This window comes from Epinephelus fuscoguttatus, linkage group LG7 (assembly GCF_011397635.1).
Source record: "Epinephelus fuscoguttatus linkage group LG7, E.fuscoguttatus.final_Chr_v1".
In the NCBI taxonomy this organism is placed as follows: Eukaryota; Metazoa; Chordata; class Actinopteri; order Perciformes; family Serranidae; genus Epinephelus; species Epinephelus fuscoguttatus.
The window spans coordinates 8,031,374-8,050,312 of NC_064758.1; the positions used below are offsets into that span (position 1 = coordinate 8,031,374).

An 18,939-nucleotide genomic window follows, 5' to 3' on the forward strand; every position below is an offset into this window, starting at 1 on the left:
GTCTGCCTGCAGTGGGATACACCCCTACCATCAGTCCTGCTCTTAGCACTTCAGCATCTCATGATCCAAAACAAAGTTTGGAGCTTGTTCCCTCGTGGAGGATTTGCACACAGGTTAGAAAAAAAGATGTGTGTATCAGTTAGCTGTGAGCATACAGCACTAGGCCACCCTGGATCCTGCATCCTGACCAGCCAGAGCGATGTTCTGTTTTGCCCACTAAGATGACGTCTTTAAATAGGGAGAGAGAGGACACCAAAGTGATGAGGAACCAAAAGAGGAAGTCAGAATAAGAGATAGAGATGGAGAGATAGGTTAAAGTCATTCAATTTTCAATCCAAATTTAAGCAAAAGAAAATGTGAATTAATGCACCTTTCCATCCACTGCCGTTATGAAAATCAAGATAAACACTGAGTGGAGCTAATTCTCCATTTGGGTGCTAATAAAACATTGCAGAAGAATGAAACTATAGGTACAAAGGCTAATTAAAAGAGCACCAATTGAAAGCATGATGGGAAACATGTTTTTATATATATAACAGACAGTAATTGGCAGCCATGCATACCCTCACTCAGCTAGGAAAATGCAGTGCTGTACAAAATTTAAGTCTTAAATTAAATTTGTATCAGGTGTCATAAATCTTGTTTGGTATTGTTTTATATATATGTCATGCCCTTCTAATGACTCACACCACTCTTCAACTTTCTGCTCTTTTACATTAGAAATAGTGCATGTCAAGGCCAAACTGGCTCTCTGTCAGGTACAGAGGAACCATTAAACAACATAAAGAAAAGTCTGCACACTGTTGAACCCTTAAGTGCAATTTATTAGCACATCCACAAGTGACATTTCAAGCTAATGCTCTTCTCCAGATATATAAACCAAACAGACTCAGGTGTGCCATTGCGTAAAAAAGTCTGTCCCACAGGATTATACACACATCCAAGTCTGACTCCAAACAATGTCAATAGTTACAAACTGGCAATGTCTACATAGGGAATTACTGAGAACACAACAAAAGCAAAAACACAGGAATAAAAATATATAAGAGAATTAAGTAAAATGTGCATTTACACACACACACACACACACACACACACACCACTATGAGAATCTTGAGAAAATATGAGTGATTTCTGTTTTCAGTTCCTTAAGGATAACTTCCAGTAAAGCAACAAACAGTTCTTGAGTTCTTGAAGGATCTGTACTTAAAAAATGGAATTAAGAACTATGTAGATCTAATCCCAGTATACTTCAGTTTGTTACAAAATTGTAATGTGTTTCCCTGCAATTCCTCCAGCAGTTGCTGGAATATGATGACCCAGTCTTCACTGTTATGTGTGGTGTTCTGAAATAACTTCAAGGGATGCACAATAATATCGGCATGTCATCGGTATCAGCCAATATTGGCTTTAAAATGAACTATCAGAATCAGCCAACATGCTTTTTCAATCAATTAATATCACATACATTTAAAAGCATTTTATTTTATGTCTCTATCTGCTGGTGGGTCATCACGATAAGAATATGCATGCATAAGAAGATGTTAATTCCATAACAGAAGAGACTTGATGATCACTAAACTTAGGTGGGAAAATAGTGGATATATTGATATCATTATCAGCTATTGGCCAAATGAGTTGTTACATATCAGCATATCAGATATTGGCAAAAAATCCAACATCATGCATCCCTAAATTCTTAGATACTCTCCAACTATTGGCGCAAGTTACCAAGTGAGATTCAGAACAGATGTCCTCCCAAGTCTCAGTCAAGATTTCTGACTGTAATTCTGCTTCCCACTTTATGTTGATGTAAAACAAATCATGTGATTCCACTGATTTAAGAATTTCCTATAGATTAGATATCACCTTCCCACTAGAGTTACCGAGCTGGGCGTCAACGATGTACTGTTGTATTGCTGATGGTGCTTTGATTTTCTTAGTTTCCTCAAGTTTGTTAAGACTATGGCCTCTAGCTTCCCGGCACGGCGCAGGGTGGTGCAGGGTGGCGAACCCATCTGACATCTGACATCTGATCCACGTCAGTACATTAATATAAAACACACAGAATCCCAAATAATTAAGTCCTAGCATTCAAAATCAGATGACAAACACAAAACATATCATTCAAATACAGACAACAAAATGTATATTCATTTAGCTGGTACTCCACATACACCATATCAACAAGCCCAATAACAAGCCCAGTTGCCAGGGGAAAATGTCTGCATAATACGTTTCTCCAAACCACTACTACATTACATTTGTGCATTTCCTACATATCATACCAAGACCAACAAATAACAAAACCAGTTATTATTTAGCGTGACATTAGCAACATTTCTGGGCACGATTGTGCCACCAAAATCAGTTATTTTTTTAGCAAGACATCAGCAGCAGCTCCCACAATGATTGTGACTACAACACAAGTTGGTTTTTGGTGAGACATTGGCTGCATTTCCAGTTGTGACTGTGTTACCAAGAGCTGGTGTTTTTTAGTGAGACATCTGTGACAGTTCCAGACATGATTGTGCCACCACAACCTGTTGTTTTTTTGCCAGAAATTGGTGGTATTTCCAGTCGTATTTGTGCCACCAATATCAGTTCTTTTTACTAAGGCATCAGTGGCAAACAAAACTGGGTGTTATTAGTGGGACATAGTGGGATTTCCAGTCGTGATTGTGGCACCAAAACTGGCTGTATTCTAAGTCAAAACATGATCTTTTTGTAACCATAACCAAGTATTTTTTGAGCCGAAGCATAACCACATGTTAACCACAGAGTTGAAACACACAAATGTAAAGCATATCTGCTACATAACATATAAATGTCACATATATGTGGTGCAGAAATGTACATTGCCAACATTTATCCTGGCTTTAATGTAGCCTACATAAGCAATGCAAGAAATGATAGAAAGACAGAACTCTAAAATTATATGATAGGCCTACACTGCAAAAGATGTTATAATTCAAAGTCTTTTTTATGTATTCATGCTGTTAATCTCCTGCAATATAGAACTTGGAAATTTCCTAATTTAGGGACAATTTTTGCTCCTGAAAAAGCTGGCTACCATAGCAAGTACCAGTTGTATATTCAATGATACTGATCTTGACTTCAGTACCAGCACACTGTTAGAGGGTTAAGATCAGGTGATGTGACTCCAGTGTTAAAATATGCTGACAGTGGCATGAACATGAGGCTTGAGCTCACAGTATGAATATGCGTCATGTTGTCTGCATCATAGAAGGAGAGCTTCTTGGATGCACAGTTTAAGTAAATCCCAATCTTTCGAGGTCAGTCTGTAAATGCTAGCTCTTCGGAATCACAACTGAATTCAGAATCAGAATCTGTGGTTTCATTTGGACTACAGGTGAAATATTTTTGCGCATCATATTTCAGGAATCTTTTATCTTTTATCCCCAGTTCCCAATAGCACCTGAGGCCAACCTCTATTTCCCAATAATGCTGCCCTAAAGTGAATTCACTGACACTAAATGCATGGTTTGTAAATAAGGAGGACCGGAGAGACTAGTCCTCACACTGCTCAGGATTTTTATGAGTGGAGACTCCATTTATAAGAAGGGGCCATGGTTTGGCTGAATCCTGTGAAGACACTACCAGAGGCTTTGGTTTGGCCTGATCCTTTGGGGGTACCAAAAAGATGGTTTGTGGTTTGGCCTGATCCTTTGGGGGGACCAAAAAGATGGTTGGTGGTTTGGCCTGATCATTTGGGGGAACCAAAAAGATGGTTTGTGGTTTGGCCTGATCCTTTGGGAGTACCAAAAAGATGGTTGGTGGTTTGGCCTGATCCTTTGGGGGAACCAAAAACATGGTTGGTGGTTTGGCCTGATCCTTTGGGGGGACCAAAAAGATGGTTTGTGGTTTGGCCTGATCCTTTGGGGGAACCAAAAAGATGGTTTGTGGTTTGGCCTGATCCTTTGGGGGAATCAAAAAGATGGTTTGTGGTTTGGCCTGATCCTTTGGGGGTACCAAAAAGAGGGGTGCTGGTTTGGCCTGATCCTTTGGGGGAACCAAAAAGATGGTTTGTGGTTTGGCCTGATTCTTTGGCAGAACCAAAAAGATGGTTGGTGGTTTGGCCTGATCCTTTGGCAGAACCAAAAAGATGGTTTGTGGTTTGGCCTGATCCTTTGGCAGAACCAAAAAGAGGGGTGCTGGTTTGGCCTGATCCTTTGGGGGGACCAAAAAGATGGTTTGTGGTTTGGCCTGATCCTTTGGCAGAACCAAAAAGAGGGGTGCTGGTTTGGCCTGATCCTTTGGTGGGACCAAAAAGAGGGATGGTGGTTTGGCCTGATCCTTTGGTGGGACCAAAAAGAGGGATGGTGGTTTGGCCTGATGCCTTGGCGGAACCAAACAGAGGGATGGTGGTTTCGCTTGACCCGTTAGCAGGACCAAAGAGAGGGGTGCTGGTTTGGCCTGATCCTTTGGTGGAACTAAACAGAGGTATTGTGGTTTGGCCTGATTTCTTGGCGGAACCAAAAACAGGGATGGTGGTTTGGCCTGATGGAGCTTGGTTGCTTGTGGGAGAACAAAACAAACTCTGTCCATCTTCTGACACAGCTATATCTGCACTGTTACTTTTGAGTGTACAAAACAAACTCCGTCCATCTTCAGACACAGCTATATCTGCACTGTTGCTTTTGAGTGAGAGCAGCTCTGCTGGGGGCTCGATCACCTGAAGCATCTCCTTCCACATAAAGAACTGCAGGTGGCTTTCATAAGGCCCCAGAGAGAGAGAGCTATCCACCACTTGGAGATCATTTGCTTTGGGTTTGATTAAATCTTCTGCAGTCACCCTGCTGTTCCCTTCAGTCCAGCTCTTTAACAGCCTCTCTGAGTCCTCAATTTTCACAACTGATGTCACCTTTCCCACCAGCTCTCTGCTCTCAAACAAAGCTGTTTCTATAACCTTCAAGCTCTTGCTCATTTTCTCAACATCATCTTGCTCTTTGAGTTTCAGCTCATTTTTTATCTCATCTTCTCTCTTTCTCAGAAACTGGTGCATCTCCTCAAACTGTCTGTTGATTTGGGTCATCAGCTGCTCAGACTTTGCTTTAGTGTTTCTTATTTCTTGCCTCTGTGTGTTGGCTAAGCTCTCCATAGCTAGGATATCATCAGAAAGGTTCTCCATCCCCCTCTCCAACTCCTGTCTCACAGATGCAGCTGCTTCATTGATTGGTTTAAACTTGTGTCCTTCATGTCTCTCCCCATCTCGGCATATGATACAAGCCAACTGTTGATCTGTGACACAGAACAGTTTCAGCTTTTCTTCATGCTTAGGGCACAACTCAGACACCTGTAAAAAAAAAAATACAACACAATAAAATAGAAAAACTTCATTAATGAATACAACAAATGAAACAAGATGCATTACAAATGTAAAAAGAATGTAGGCTGATACAAAGCAGTAATAGTGGCTGTAATGAAACATGTTACAGATGAATACGATACAATTTTATTCTATAATATATTCTTTCCCCTGAGTTTCAGTGTGCACACACCTGTTGCTCCATGATGGCTGCAAGTATTTATCACACACATTGCACAGCAGCATAACTTCATTAATTAATCATGATTATATTCTATAATCTGATCATACACATCTGATTTCAAATTTTTTGGCTACCATCAAACCATTTGTCACGTAGCTGCCACTACTCAAAGTCCCGACCTCCATCAGAGCTCTGAAGACAAAATCATATTTCCTCTGAAAAGCCATAAATATGTTTTTCTATTCTGTCAAGTGTATTATTAATTTATTTATGTTAATAGTGAAGTATTTTCAGAGGTAGGCAAGCCCCTAGTGATACATACAGTATCCATTCAGATAGTTTTCTTTGACCAGGTTTTGACACATTTGAATCTGAGATTCCTGTCTCCACTCCAGTGCTAACAGGGGCTGGGAAAACTTTACGTGTGGTCTTGACAGCATTTAAGAAAAAAACATTAAAAAGTAATGAATTGATAATTAACCACTGAATTAACACAATTTCCAAAACAATATTTTCTACTGAAGAAATAATTTCTATGAAAACTGTTGATAATGGCGTCTGTTTAAATTTTCACCTCCGTTGCTTGCGATGGAAGAAGGTATTGCAGAAATGCGTATCGCAAAACCTGAACAAATAAAACAGCATTTTACAGCAGAAGTGACGGCCTCACTTAACATGGCCTTACTTAATGGCCATATCACCCTCTGTTGGCAACCCTGTTCCATTTCATACCTGCCGTGCAGCTCCGTGCAGTAGTATCAAAATTTTGCTCAGGTTCGGCCCACTTGACATGCTGCTGTTTTGTGCTATGGCCTATTCAGGTGCTGGAATTTGTTATTTACGTGACAACGCCTGAACACAACACAGGCACCGCTCAAATTGAGTGTGTTGTGTTCAGTGCTGTGCTGCGCTGCTGTGCCAGCAGCATAGGGGGGGTGTTGCTCAAGATATAATTTAGGCTAGAACCGCCACTGGTTACAAATAATGAATGAATAAATGTATAAAATTAGTGGCGCCCCCAGAATTTTTTCATAGCGGTGGTGATGGAGCCACAGAAAATCTTAGGATGGCACACCAAAACCAACAGCCATAACTGAATTCCAGAAATAGTTGAAAAGTTTGTCAATATGGAGCAATAAAGAGTCATAAACTGATATACTTTGGTCAGCCCATGCGTATTAATGTTTAGAATAAACCACTGACAGGTTAACAAATAATGATAAACGACATTAAAGCAGGATAAAAAGTATGATCCATATGATTGGCCTGCAACAAGCTCAGCTGCTGACTAAACATACTAAAGGTTAAACACGTAGACTATCGGTAGTAGCCTACACCTTTACTTTTGTGGGGGAACTGCCCATTGGTCCGACAGCCCATTGGTCTGACATCCCATTGTTCCGACCATATCAAACCCATTGTTCCGAAGTCAGTTCCGAAATCATCATGATGCCCTGTGGTTAAGGTCTGGTTAGGTTTAGGCACAAAAAACACTTGGTTAGGGTTAGGAAAAGATCATGGTGTGGGTTAAAATGAAAAAGACAAACACATAAGCCATGAGCCTGCTCCGCCTCAAGCCTTTCCCAGCTGACCCAGAGCCAGTCGTGGCGCACCATCAAGGCAGAAATACGCCCGCCGGGATCCATTCAGCACCGCGGACCGTCGGACTAATGGGATGTCGGACCAATGGGCTGTCGGACCAATGACATGGACTCACCTTGTGGTGTCTTATTCAACCTGCTGTCACTTCACACACTCTCACGAGTTTGGAGTGGGAGAGTTTTCCTATTACAGCTAGGCTTTATTAACAAACAACATTTTTTCACTTGGTTGGTAAAATTGCATGTACAACCTAATGCACAAAATATTAAGTGAGTCAATTTACGCTATCACGTAGGCTTATTCATTACTTAATAGGGCCTTCTTTTTTTTTTTTTTTTAACCACATTGACATTTGTTTTGAAGGAATGATCTGGGCCTGATCAAACACCATCCATGAATAATAACGCACTTCTGACGGCTGACGTGAGGGGAACTGCCCATTGGTTCGACATCCCATTGGTTCGACATCCCATTGTTCCGAACATATCAAACTCATTGTTCCTAAGTCCGTTCCGAAATCATCATGATGCCCTGTGGTTAAGGTCTGGTTAGGTTTAGGCACAAAAACCACTTGGTTAGGGTTAGTAAAAAGATCATGGTGTGGGTTAAAATGAAAAAGGAAGTGACAAACACATAAGCCGTGAGCCTGCTCCGCCTCAAGCCGGTCGCGGCGCACCATACGCCCGCCGCGAGCCGTTCAGCACCGCGGACAGTCGGACTAATGGGATGTTGAACAAATGGGCTGTTGAACCAATGACGTGGACCCGATGTGAGTCTGACGCTGCACTTACAGTTTAGTGTAAAAATTGACCGTGGCACATAAAGTGTAATGTCACTGCGGTCAAGTGAGCCGTCGTTCGTCTTTTCGTGGTCAAACCAGCCGCACCAACATTTCAAGTGTGCCCGTAATACAGAATGTATGGCAAATGCACGTAGTCCACACTGATACGGAGTGAGCAAACTTCCGGTTTTCAAAACAAAACGTTGGTTATTCAAAGGCAGTAAAAACAGACATGCCAATGTGATCCGAAGCTGATTTTCAGCCATTAGGCCACATAGTCTAGAATCTATTGAACTAAAATGCTAATATTTTCTTATGAAAATGTCTGATGCTTTCATACTAATTTCTGACAATGGATGACATTTTGCACCTCAAGACTACGTTGACTACTCACTGACTCAGTATCAAACTTTTTGCATGTATCATTTTAGAGAAATTAAGCTTTAAAGTTAGTTTTTTGCATTGAAAAACGGCATTATGCACAATATTTACTCTTCTGTAAAATCCCTTTGATCCATATTTTCTGACAAAGGTTTATACACTTGACCTCAGGACCATCCTGACTGTTCACTCACTCAGTATCAAGCACATTTACTGTATCATTCTTGAGAAATTCAGCCTCAAAGTTACATTTTTTGCATTGAAAAAAGGCCGTATGCTCAATGTTTACACTACTGTGAAAATCTCTTTGATCCATAATTTCTGACAAATGTTGATACACTTGACCTCAGGACCATCCTGACTATTCACTCACTCAGTATCAAGCATATTTACTGTATCGTTTTTGAGAAATTCAGCCTCAAAGTTCCCTTTTTTGCATTGAAAAAGGCACTAAGAACGGCATCATCAACCATCTTGTTATCTGGAGCGAGGACTACAGTGTTTTCGTAAACATGTAACATCTGCCCCGCCCCCTATCCAATCAGAAACCTTCCCTGCCCCCAAACCTTGTGCAGACCCGAATAATGGCGATTGAAGTGATCTCCCGTGTAAACCCTCATTCAGAATGAATATTTCTCATATAAACTACCTGGAAAAACTCTAATTCCGAATGATTTCATTCAGATTTATTTCATTCTGAATGAGAAGCCATCATGTAGGCCTAACCATAGCCACTGAGTCAGTGAGTAGTCAACGTAGTCTTGAGGTGCAAAATGTCATCCATTGTCAGAAATTAGTATGAAAGCAGCAGGCCTTTTCATAAGAAAATATTAGCATTTTAGTTCAATAGATTCTAGACTATGTGGCCTAATGGCTGAAAATCAGCTTCGGATCACATTGGCATGTCTGTTATTACTGCCTTTGAATAACTGACGTTTTATTTTGAAAACCAGAAGTTTGCTCGCTCTGTATCAGTGTGGACCAGAGCCATAGATAAGAACAGAGTGGCGACACTCCCATAAGACTCCGTTGTAAAACATGGCGGACAGAACTTCCGGGTTATGGAGCCCTCTATAGTTCCAAACATTCCTCCCGTGGAGTCGGACCCCGTTTATTTCAATGGCAGCATGACGAGAAACTCCTGAGCTAAGGTGATAAAATATTGACCAATTTTAAGTCATTAGGTGTGTTTATTATATCGGAGGTCCTTTATTATGTAGATATCAATTTTTTTTGTATGTTCACAATGTAATTATGTTTTTTTTTTTTGAGTCAGGAATTATGATCGTTTTTCAGCCATTGCCTGCTAGTTCGTTAGCTCGACGTCGCCAGCTGTGGAGGTTTAGCGCCGTTTAGCACCTGACATTTGTGGTGTCCCTGTTTGATTAATGAATCACAGACAAATCACATATAGTTGGGATGATTACTAACGGGTTTTATTTAGATTTTATCATCCGAACCTGACAAGCGCACATACTTCTGCCTGAGCCTTTATCAAATACCTAACGTTATGTACGGTGTATTCTTTTAATGTTTACATAAGAGTGTTATTATCTTATAATTTAATTCCTGTTCATATGTATGCTGTGGGATGACAGACTAAAATAGGACTACTACTTCACTACTACTACTTCTGTCAGCATTTAAGGCATATATTATGTTTAACTTGGAACTATGTCACAGTCACACTATAGAGGCTAAACAGCTTAAAAATGCTATTTCAGCTTGTCTTTGAATGTTACATTCATAAACCTAATCGTACAAGACCAAAACATTGCACAGTGGTTGAAACACTACGGGAATATATTACAACACCTGTTACCACTGAATTGATGATATTATTTACCTCTGATTTAAAAAAAATATTACATGTTTATATGGAACGTTGAGTTTAATTATTTTAAATTGTGTCTTTTAGGTGATCCTGATAGAGCCCTGTGAAGTTTCTGCTGTCAAAAGACTCCACAAGTGAGGTAGCTAGAAATGAGCAGCAAATTATTTTGTGGCTGTTCCTTTTCTTAGTTGTGTATGTGTGTCATGTTTTCTTTTTGCAGGGTTTGCTGTTCCTAAAGCTATGCATATGTATATGTATTTTCCAGCTCCAGGGATGGGAACAAAGTGACCACCCTTTGCTGAGTCACTTTTTTTAAATTGTACTTCTTTCTTAATCCCAAATGTATTCTCTTTTGTTGTGCAAGAGCCCTCTCTGCTCTCTTTCTTAGGAGTTTCTCCACCCTAAGTTGCTTCCTTAGGTCCTCCACACTCACCCTGTCATGACTGGCCCCTAGCACACTGGTCCCTGGATCACCTTCCCCTGTCAAAGAGGCTTCTTCAGTGGCAGCCCCCGACTGACTGGCCCCTGGAAGTCCGCTGACCTCTCCTTCATCCTCTATCTGCATACTGCCTCCTGGTACTTCCCTATCATTTTCAGATTCTGCCTCAATTTCTCCCTCATTCTCTGTAATAATAACAAGGTGTTGTTGCAGTTAATATGCATTTATGCTGCCTTTACATTAGCACCTACTTTCATCTCCTGTTTAAGGGTACACTACACTCCAATTAAACAAAACTGTATCTTTATGTGAAACAAATCATCTGCCACACTCCTGGACTAACAACATGTACATAAAGTTTTTTTTTTTTTTAGCAATAGATGAAGATGCCTGTAGATTATCCATGACATTGCCCAGTTCATTCTGCAATGGATTATTTCACAAGCCATCAGTTTTTTTTTAAAATATGGACAGGAAATAGGATCCAGCCATGAATCGGTGCATACATAGGTTAACATATTCAGAGTTTATTCAACCAATTGAGATCAGCTGTTCTAGAACTGAATACTAGTTTCCCATATTCAGAGTTCATTGTTAGACTGAAAGTTTGTTGAACCTCTGGAATAGCTCTCAGGGCTGTTATAATGGTGACTGTTGTTATTCCTCAACCAGGCATCTCAGACCATCATTGGGTCCTTCACTAAAGATGTGAATGGCAGATAAGAATAATAACAATAAGAATAACTATATTTAATTGTCTGTCAGCTCATTTATTATTTGCAAAAGAATTAAAAAGCGTGATGGCTGTAGGTATGTAGGATCTTCTGTATGTTTCTGTCCTGCATCGAAGAGAGAGGAGCCGTCCACCACTGTTTTTTTGTTTTATCAAGGTGTTATGGAGTGGATGAACCGGGTTATTCATGATGGCCTTGAACATCTTCAGTGTGCATCTCTCCACCAGCTCCTCCAGTGTGTCCAACCACAACTTGAAGAGTTGTGTACATAGTTGTACCTGCAGTAAATCTCATTTGGCTTTTTTAACCGTTTCATAGCCCCACCTTTGTTCTGCTGTCCTAATGCTGAAATATGATCTCTGTTAAATAAAACTGTTCTTCCTTAATGCCAGATTTATCATTTTCTGTGATGTAAGAGCCTTCATACATTTTCTTATATTTTTTTCTTGTTCTCACAGACACACAATTGCTCTTATTGTCACATTCATCGTTCATAAAATGTTTAACTGAAAACTATCATTTATCATCATTGTCCAATGTCAGGGAGTATTCACAAATAACCCACATTAATCTCATGTAGCTACATAAGAGATGCATTGCACTAGATTACAGTTTAGTTGCTAATTTATAATTTTCTTCCCATAGAAGAACATGACAGCAGAGGCTGTGTTTGGAACTATTGAGCATAGACATATATACATAGACGCCGCATCGGGCGCCGAGCCGTACGTCAACGTCGCCGCCATATTGGATGTGGCAAGGCTGCGCTGTAAACTAAAACAAGTGAATGGACTTAATTTCATAAAGCGCCTTTCTACAAAGACATTTACGTTAATGCCTCTCATTTATTCATTCACACACACACTAACATACTTGGGAAACAGTTAGGCACCAAAAACAATGTATTTGATCTTCTCAGATGGCTAAGATAAGAACTTTATTGATCCCACACAGGAGCAATTCACCTACATCAGCTATAGAGAACAAGGTAGTGCCGAAAAACAATACACAGTATATATGTCTATGGTGTGGACTACGTGCATTTGCCATACATTCTGTAATACGGGCGCACTTGAAATGTTGGTGCGGCTGGTTTGACCAAGAAAAAACGAACCACGGCTCTTAAAGCCTGACTGATTAGGCTAAGTGGAACTACAAAGTGTGTGCTATTCAGGATATACATGATGTGCGCAAAAAAACCCGAAATGATCAACATCTGCATCGCTTAACTGGCCACATAAACACCGACTGCACTGCCTTATAAATACCATTAACATACCCCTGCTTTCTCCTTCGCAGGCTCTGTCTTTATCTTCTCTGCTTCTTTTGCCTTTTCAGCGAGGCTTTTTAAAATATGGCTGGTTGGAAGACTTTTTACTTCTGTTGGAACAGCTGTCCGACACTGTGGACACAGTTCCTGTAAACTCAGAGCATCTGTAATACATCCTCTGCAGAAAGAGTGTCCGCACAGAAGAGTCACTGGATCAGTGAAGATAGTCAGACAAATAGGACAAGTCAGATCTTCAGAGTAGGAAGCAGACGCCATGGTTCACTTTCCTGGCTTTGCTCTGCCAGCCTGTGACTTGGCATTATATCTGACAGTTTCAGTTTCCTGTAAAAGCCACACCCCATGTGTCTCCCACTGCGGTCATTCCATGTTGTTTTATGGCATGATAATTACTTTTTAAAAATCCCCAACAGAATTTCACGTCACCTCTACAAACTGGAAAAATATTAATCACTTCACTTCCTCAAAATGCTTCACAGATTTTACCCAACTAATCTTTATCTGCAAAGACTCAAAAAAGACATTGATGTGAGCTGTGCCTTTTGTGGATTTTCTAATGAAACCCTTGTTCATTTATTCTGGTCTTGCCCGCACTCTCAACAGCTGTGGAGAAAACTGTCACGTTACATCATTGACCATGTCTATCACCACTTGACTTTATGCTGGAAGAATGTACTGTTTGGATACATTGAATTTGACAAGAATCTTATCTCTAAATTTTATGTAATTAATTTGCTTATTATTATAACTAAATTTTATATTCACAGGTCTAAATTCTCAAACAAGAAGCCAATTTTTTTAGAGTTGTCTGCATATATCAAACAGTACATTTCTTCAATTTCTGACTGTACGAATAAGAAAGCAATTAAAACCTGTAATTTTTTCAAGCTTTACAAAATATTTACTTAGATATTCCTTTTATTTCTATCTCATTTTTCCTTTAATATTATCCCCCCTGGCGTATTTATAACACTGAACTGTCTGTTGTCCAAGTTGTATACACTAACATTTGTCATACACACACATTGTTGTGTATACTTGTATTTGCACTATGTTCAATAAAGCGTTAAAAAAAAAATAAATAATAATAATCACTTCACTTCCATTTTCTGGGATCATTATTGGACCCTGTCACATATACGCGAGTGTAACATCACACTCTAGCGGTCATATGTTGAAACTGCTGGTTAGATGGTGACACATTTCTCAAAACTGAGCTCAGACCAGTTCTGTTTGTCCACATGCAGCTCAGCACAACAGTTAACCTCACATCTAAACTGCACTACTACAACCAAAACACCTGATACAGATCTCAGGATCAACTCTCCTACCTGAACACTGACAGCAGCTGTCTCGTGACACTTGTCACACACAGCACAGTGACCTGAAAACACTAACAGCAGGCAGCATCACAGTATATCTCTGTTGTCTTTGAAGTATCTTTTATTCACATTTTTGTCCACAATTGGAATCTCACATTTGCCAATATTTAGCACTGCTGTGAAAAAAGAAGAGGAAGAAGATGAAATCCAGTAATGCAGTACAAAATAATACATATTCTGATCCCAGACTGCCCCAAACCCCCATCAGGTCAGCAAACAATCTGCTGCTGGTCAGACCCAGCGCTACAGCTCGCATGCACTCTGCTCACATGCCCTGGTGTGTGTCCATGTATTTGTGTTTGGGACAAGGCAAGGGCCTGAGAAAAAATATTTGCACTCGGGTCAAACGCAATTATGTCAAGAGTCAATATATCCAGAAGTACTTTTAGAAGCGATTGTGCCAAGCAAGTACTTTAATTCAAAACAAGATCTTTTACTAATCATAACCAAAATGCTTTTGTGCCTAAACATAACCACATGTTAACCACAGCATTGCTAGAACGTAAAAACGTTAAGTTTCAATATGTCTGCTATATAATAACATACAAATGTTACATATCCATGGTTTGCAGAAATGCACAATGCCAACATTTATTTTGGCTATAATGTAGCCTGCAGAAGCAACACTAGAAATGATAGAAAGACAGAGCTACACATATACTTGATACACTGCAAAAGATCACATAAGTAGAAGTTGTTGTTGATGTTTCACTCTGTTTATCTCCTCTTATATCCAGCTTGGAAGATGCTAATTTTTGGATATTTTCTACTCCTGAAAACGCTGAAAACACAACTGGTACTTGCTATGATACTGATCTTGACTTCAGTACCAGCACACCGTCAGAGGGTTAAGATCAGGTGATGTGACTCTAATGTGAAAATATGCTGACAGTGGCGTGGACATGAGGCTTGAGCTCACAGTGTGAATGTGCTTCATGTTGTCTGCATCATAGAAGGAGAGCTTTTCCAATGCACAGTTTAGGTAAACCCCAATCTTTCGTGGTCTGTCTTCATAACCTAGCTCTGTGATTATATTTGGACTACAGATGGAATATTGTTGCCCATCATATTTCAGGAAATTATCTTTTACCCCCAGTTCCCAATAGTCCCTGTGTCCAATTTCTACTTCCCAATAATGCTGCCCTGAAGTGAACTCGGGATTTGTGTGGATGACACAGTCATTGTCAAAAGAAGGAGGGGTCATGGTTTGGCCAAATCCTGTGGTGGAGCCAAAAGCAGGGGCTGTGGTTTGGCCAAATCCTGTGGTGGAGCCAAAAGCAGGGGCTGTGGTTTGGCCAAATCCAGAGAAGGAAGGATAATCAGGGGTTTTGGGTGTTCCATAGAAATCAGCAAAAGCAAAGGCTCTGGCTTGGCTTGTGGCTGAGCCAAAAGTAGAGAAGGAACCTAATGAAGCTTGGTTGCTTTTGGGTGTACTAAACAAACTCCGCCCATCTTCAGACACAGCTATATCTGCACTGTTGCTTTTGAGTGAGAGCAGCTCTGCTCGGGGCTGGATCACCTGAAGCATCTCCTTCCACATAAAGAACTGCAGGTGGCTTTCATAAGGCCCCAGAGAGAGAGAGCTATCCACCACTTGGAGATCATTTGCTTTGGGTTTGATTAAATCTTCAGCAGTCACCCTGCTGTTCCCTTCAGTCCATCTCTTTAACAGCCTCTCTGAGTCCTCAATTTTCACAACTGATGTTACCTTTGCCTCCAGCTCTCTGCGCTCAGACAATGCTGTTTCTATAACCTTCAAGCTCTTGCTCATTTTCTCAACATCATCTTGCTCTTTGAGTTTCAGCTCATTCTTTATCTCATCTTCTCTCTTTCTCAGAAACTGGTGCATCTCCTCAAACTGTCTGTGGATTTGGGTCATCAGCTGCTCAGACTTTGCTTTGGTTTTTCTTATTTCTTCCCGCTGTGTGTTGGCTAAGCTCTCTATAGCAGGGATATCACCACAAAGGTTCTCCATCCCCTTCTCCAGCTCCTGTCTCACAGATGCAGCTGCTTCTTTGATTGGTTTAAACTTGTGTCCTTCATGTCTCTCCCCATCTCGGCATATGATACAAGCCAACTGCTGATCTGTGACACAGAACAGTTTCAGCTTTTCTTCATGCTCAGGGCACAACTCAGACACCTGTAAAAAAAACAAAAAACAAACAAACAAACAAAAAAACATACATGTATTAATAAATGCAAAAGTTTAAAGATGATGATACATTACAAATATAAAACTAGAACTACAGCTTTGTGGTCGTATGCCTCAGTGAACATGTCGATCTTCTCTTACAGTTTATATCACGTCTGTGAAAACATGCATGCGTCACACACATCTTCCCCCCGACAGCACAGAAGATCTCAATCAGCAAAGTTTCAAAATGGACACCTTAGATTTGTGTCACCAATTCAGTATCTGACCAAATGTCTCCCCTGAGCCCATTTGTGTCAAATTTGACAAAATTCCCACAAAGATTTCTTGAGTGACCTTTGAAATTTGACCACCATGCCACTTCAGCAACAGGCTTGTAAATTCCAGTAGGCTACATAGTCTGTGTCAGGGTGTTTGCACTGTCCATATCACGGAGCAACAGGTGTGTCTCCAAAGAAAAAGAGGTGCCTTGCAGATTTACACATGCATGTTATTCATGATGCCTCGCTTCACTCAAACTCTCGCGAGTTTGGAGTGGGAGAGTTTTTTTTTTAATCTTTTTATTTTATTTTTTTCTAAAAGTTATATTAAAAACAAAAACTTTATCATTATGTTGTATGTTATGCACATACAGCCTTGTGCGCAAAATGTAAAATCAGTCCATTTAAGCCACCATATAGGATCATTTATAAACCGCCTTCTTAAGAAGTAGATGGCCTACTTTATTTTTTCAACCACACCGACATTTGTTTTGATGAGAAATCTGGGCCTGATCAAACACCGTCCACAGATAATGACGCACTTCGGATGGCTGATAGTTTGACGCTGCTGTGCTTACAGTTGGATGTAAAACCTGACCGCGGCACACAAAGTGTAATGTATGAGATTAAAACCTGACAGATGGGACTACAAAATGTGTGCTATTAGGCTAAGGATATACATGATGTGCGCAAAGTCCCGAAATGATCAACATCTGCATCGCTTAACTGGCCACATAAACACCGACTGCATTGCCTTATAAATACCATTAACATACCCCTGCTTTCTCCTTCGCAGGCTCTGTCTTTATCTTCTCTGCTTCTTTTGCCTTTTCAGCCAGTCTTTTTAAAATATGGCTGGTTGGAAGACTTTTTACTTCTGTTGGAACAGCTGTCCGACACTGTGGACACTGCTGCTGTGAACTCAGAGCATCTGTAATACATCCTCTGCAGAAAGAGTGTGCGCAGGGAAGATTGACTGGATCAGTGAAGATAGTCAGACAAATAGGACAAGTCAGATCTTCAGAGTAGGAAGCAGACGCCATGGTTCACTTTCCTGGCTTTGCTCTGCCAGCCTGATGACTTGGCATTATATCTGACAGTTTCAGTTTCCTGTAAAAGCCACACCCCATGTGTCTCCCACTGCGGTCATTCCATGTTGTTTTATGGCATGATATTTTTTCTTTTTTTTTTTTTTTCTTTAAAAAAAAAACAGGCCACAACAGAATTTCACGTCACCTCTACAAACTGGAAAAAATATTAATCATTTCACTCGCATTTTCTGAGATCATTATTAGACCCAGTCAGATACGTGAGTAACATCACACTCTAGTGGTCATATGTTGAAAGTGCTGGTTCTCAGACCAGTTCTGTTTGTCCACATGCAGCTCAGCACAACAGTTAACCTCACATCTAAACTGCACTACTACAACCAAAACACCTGATACAGATCTCAGGATCAACTCTCCTACCTGAACCTGTCACACACAGCACGGTGACCTGAAAACACTAACAGCAGGCAACATTACAATATATCTCTGTTGTCTTTGAAGTATCTTTATTTACATTCTTTGTCTCACATTCCCCGATGCTTAGAACTGCTGTAAAAAAAAAAAGAAAAGAAAAGATAAAAGAATAAGCAAAATAATTCCAGTGATGCAACACAAAATACATATTCTGATCCCGGATGGACCCAAACCCCCCTCAGATCAGCAAACGTTCTGCTGCTGGTCAGACCCAGCGCTGCAGCTGGCTACCAGCCCACTGTGAAAATTAGAATTTGGATTTTATCTACCTGGGCGAGCCGCCTATGCTGGGCCTGAGCTGTGGACAGCCCTTTATTTCTTTTCCTTTTGAATTTTTTTTCACAAAGTTTATTACTCAAGGGGAAATTCTTCTTTTTGTCCCCACTGTTTTCATGTACACACATAGGCCTGAAATACACACACATACACAAACAGGACCTATACATGTATTAAGTAGTTAGATGTCAGAGCAAGGGGGCTGCCTTGGACAAGCGCACCAAGCGGTTGGGGGGTTAGTGCCATGCTCAAGGGCACCTCGGCAGTGCCCAGGAGACAAACTGGCACCTCTTTAGCTACCAGTCCACGCTCCATACTTGGTCTGTCAGGTGACATGAACTGGCAACCCTCCGGTTCCTAAGCCAAGCCCCTTTGAACTGAGCCACTGGCACCCCATCCCCTGGTTGTGTATGTTAGAGCCATAGACTGTTTAAATAATGGACAAAGCTACTAGACTGCCATTCTGAAGCCTCAAGTTCACCATCTTGGTTTATTGGACCCAGAAGAGACCATATTAGGATATTAGGTTGGAGCTGTAGAGGAGCCAGGGGTGGATCTGACTCAGAGACTGTGGTGATGCCACGCAGAAAGCCTGTCATTCAAGCAGCCCCGCCCTTAAACATTTGTAACTTTGTGCCTTAATGAAATGTACATGGATCACATTGGATTGTATGTGAGCTGTTTGTTCCCTTTGCTCCCCCGCTCAAGCCACTTCGCTCAATTTTGTTCCACATTCAAGTCAGATTTCACTCTGCTCCGCTCAAATTGCTTCCT

General features: G+C 40.7%; 1 protein-coding gene and 1 long non-coding RNA gene across 2 annotated transcripts; one reads left to right on the forward strand and one right to left on the reverse strand.

Annotated features, from left to right (window-relative positions):
• Window positions 1-803: 803 nt before the first annotated feature.
• Window positions 804-17,464, reverse strand: LOC125891550 (uncharacterized). Its single transcript, XM_049580916.1, has 4 exons — window positions 17,143-17,464; window positions 14,781-16,094; window positions 12,564-12,833; window positions 804-5,317 (listed from the first exon to the last, which is right to left on the reverse strand). The coding sequence occupies exons 1-4, from the start codon at window positions 17,407-17,409 to the stop codon at window positions 3,728-3,730; spliced, it is 3,441 nt and encodes a 1,146-aa protein (XP_049436873.1). The 5' UTR covers window positions 17,410-17,464; the 3' UTR covers window positions 804-3,727.
• LOC125891261 (uncharacterized) lies at window positions 9,266-11,988 on the forward strand. Its single transcript, XR_007449618.1, has 3 exons — window positions 9,266-9,428; window positions 10,196-10,250; window positions 10,518-11,988. It is a non-coding gene; the product is annotated as an uncharacterized LOC125891261 (long non-coding RNA).
• Window positions 17,465-18,939: the final 1,475 nt, after the last annotated feature.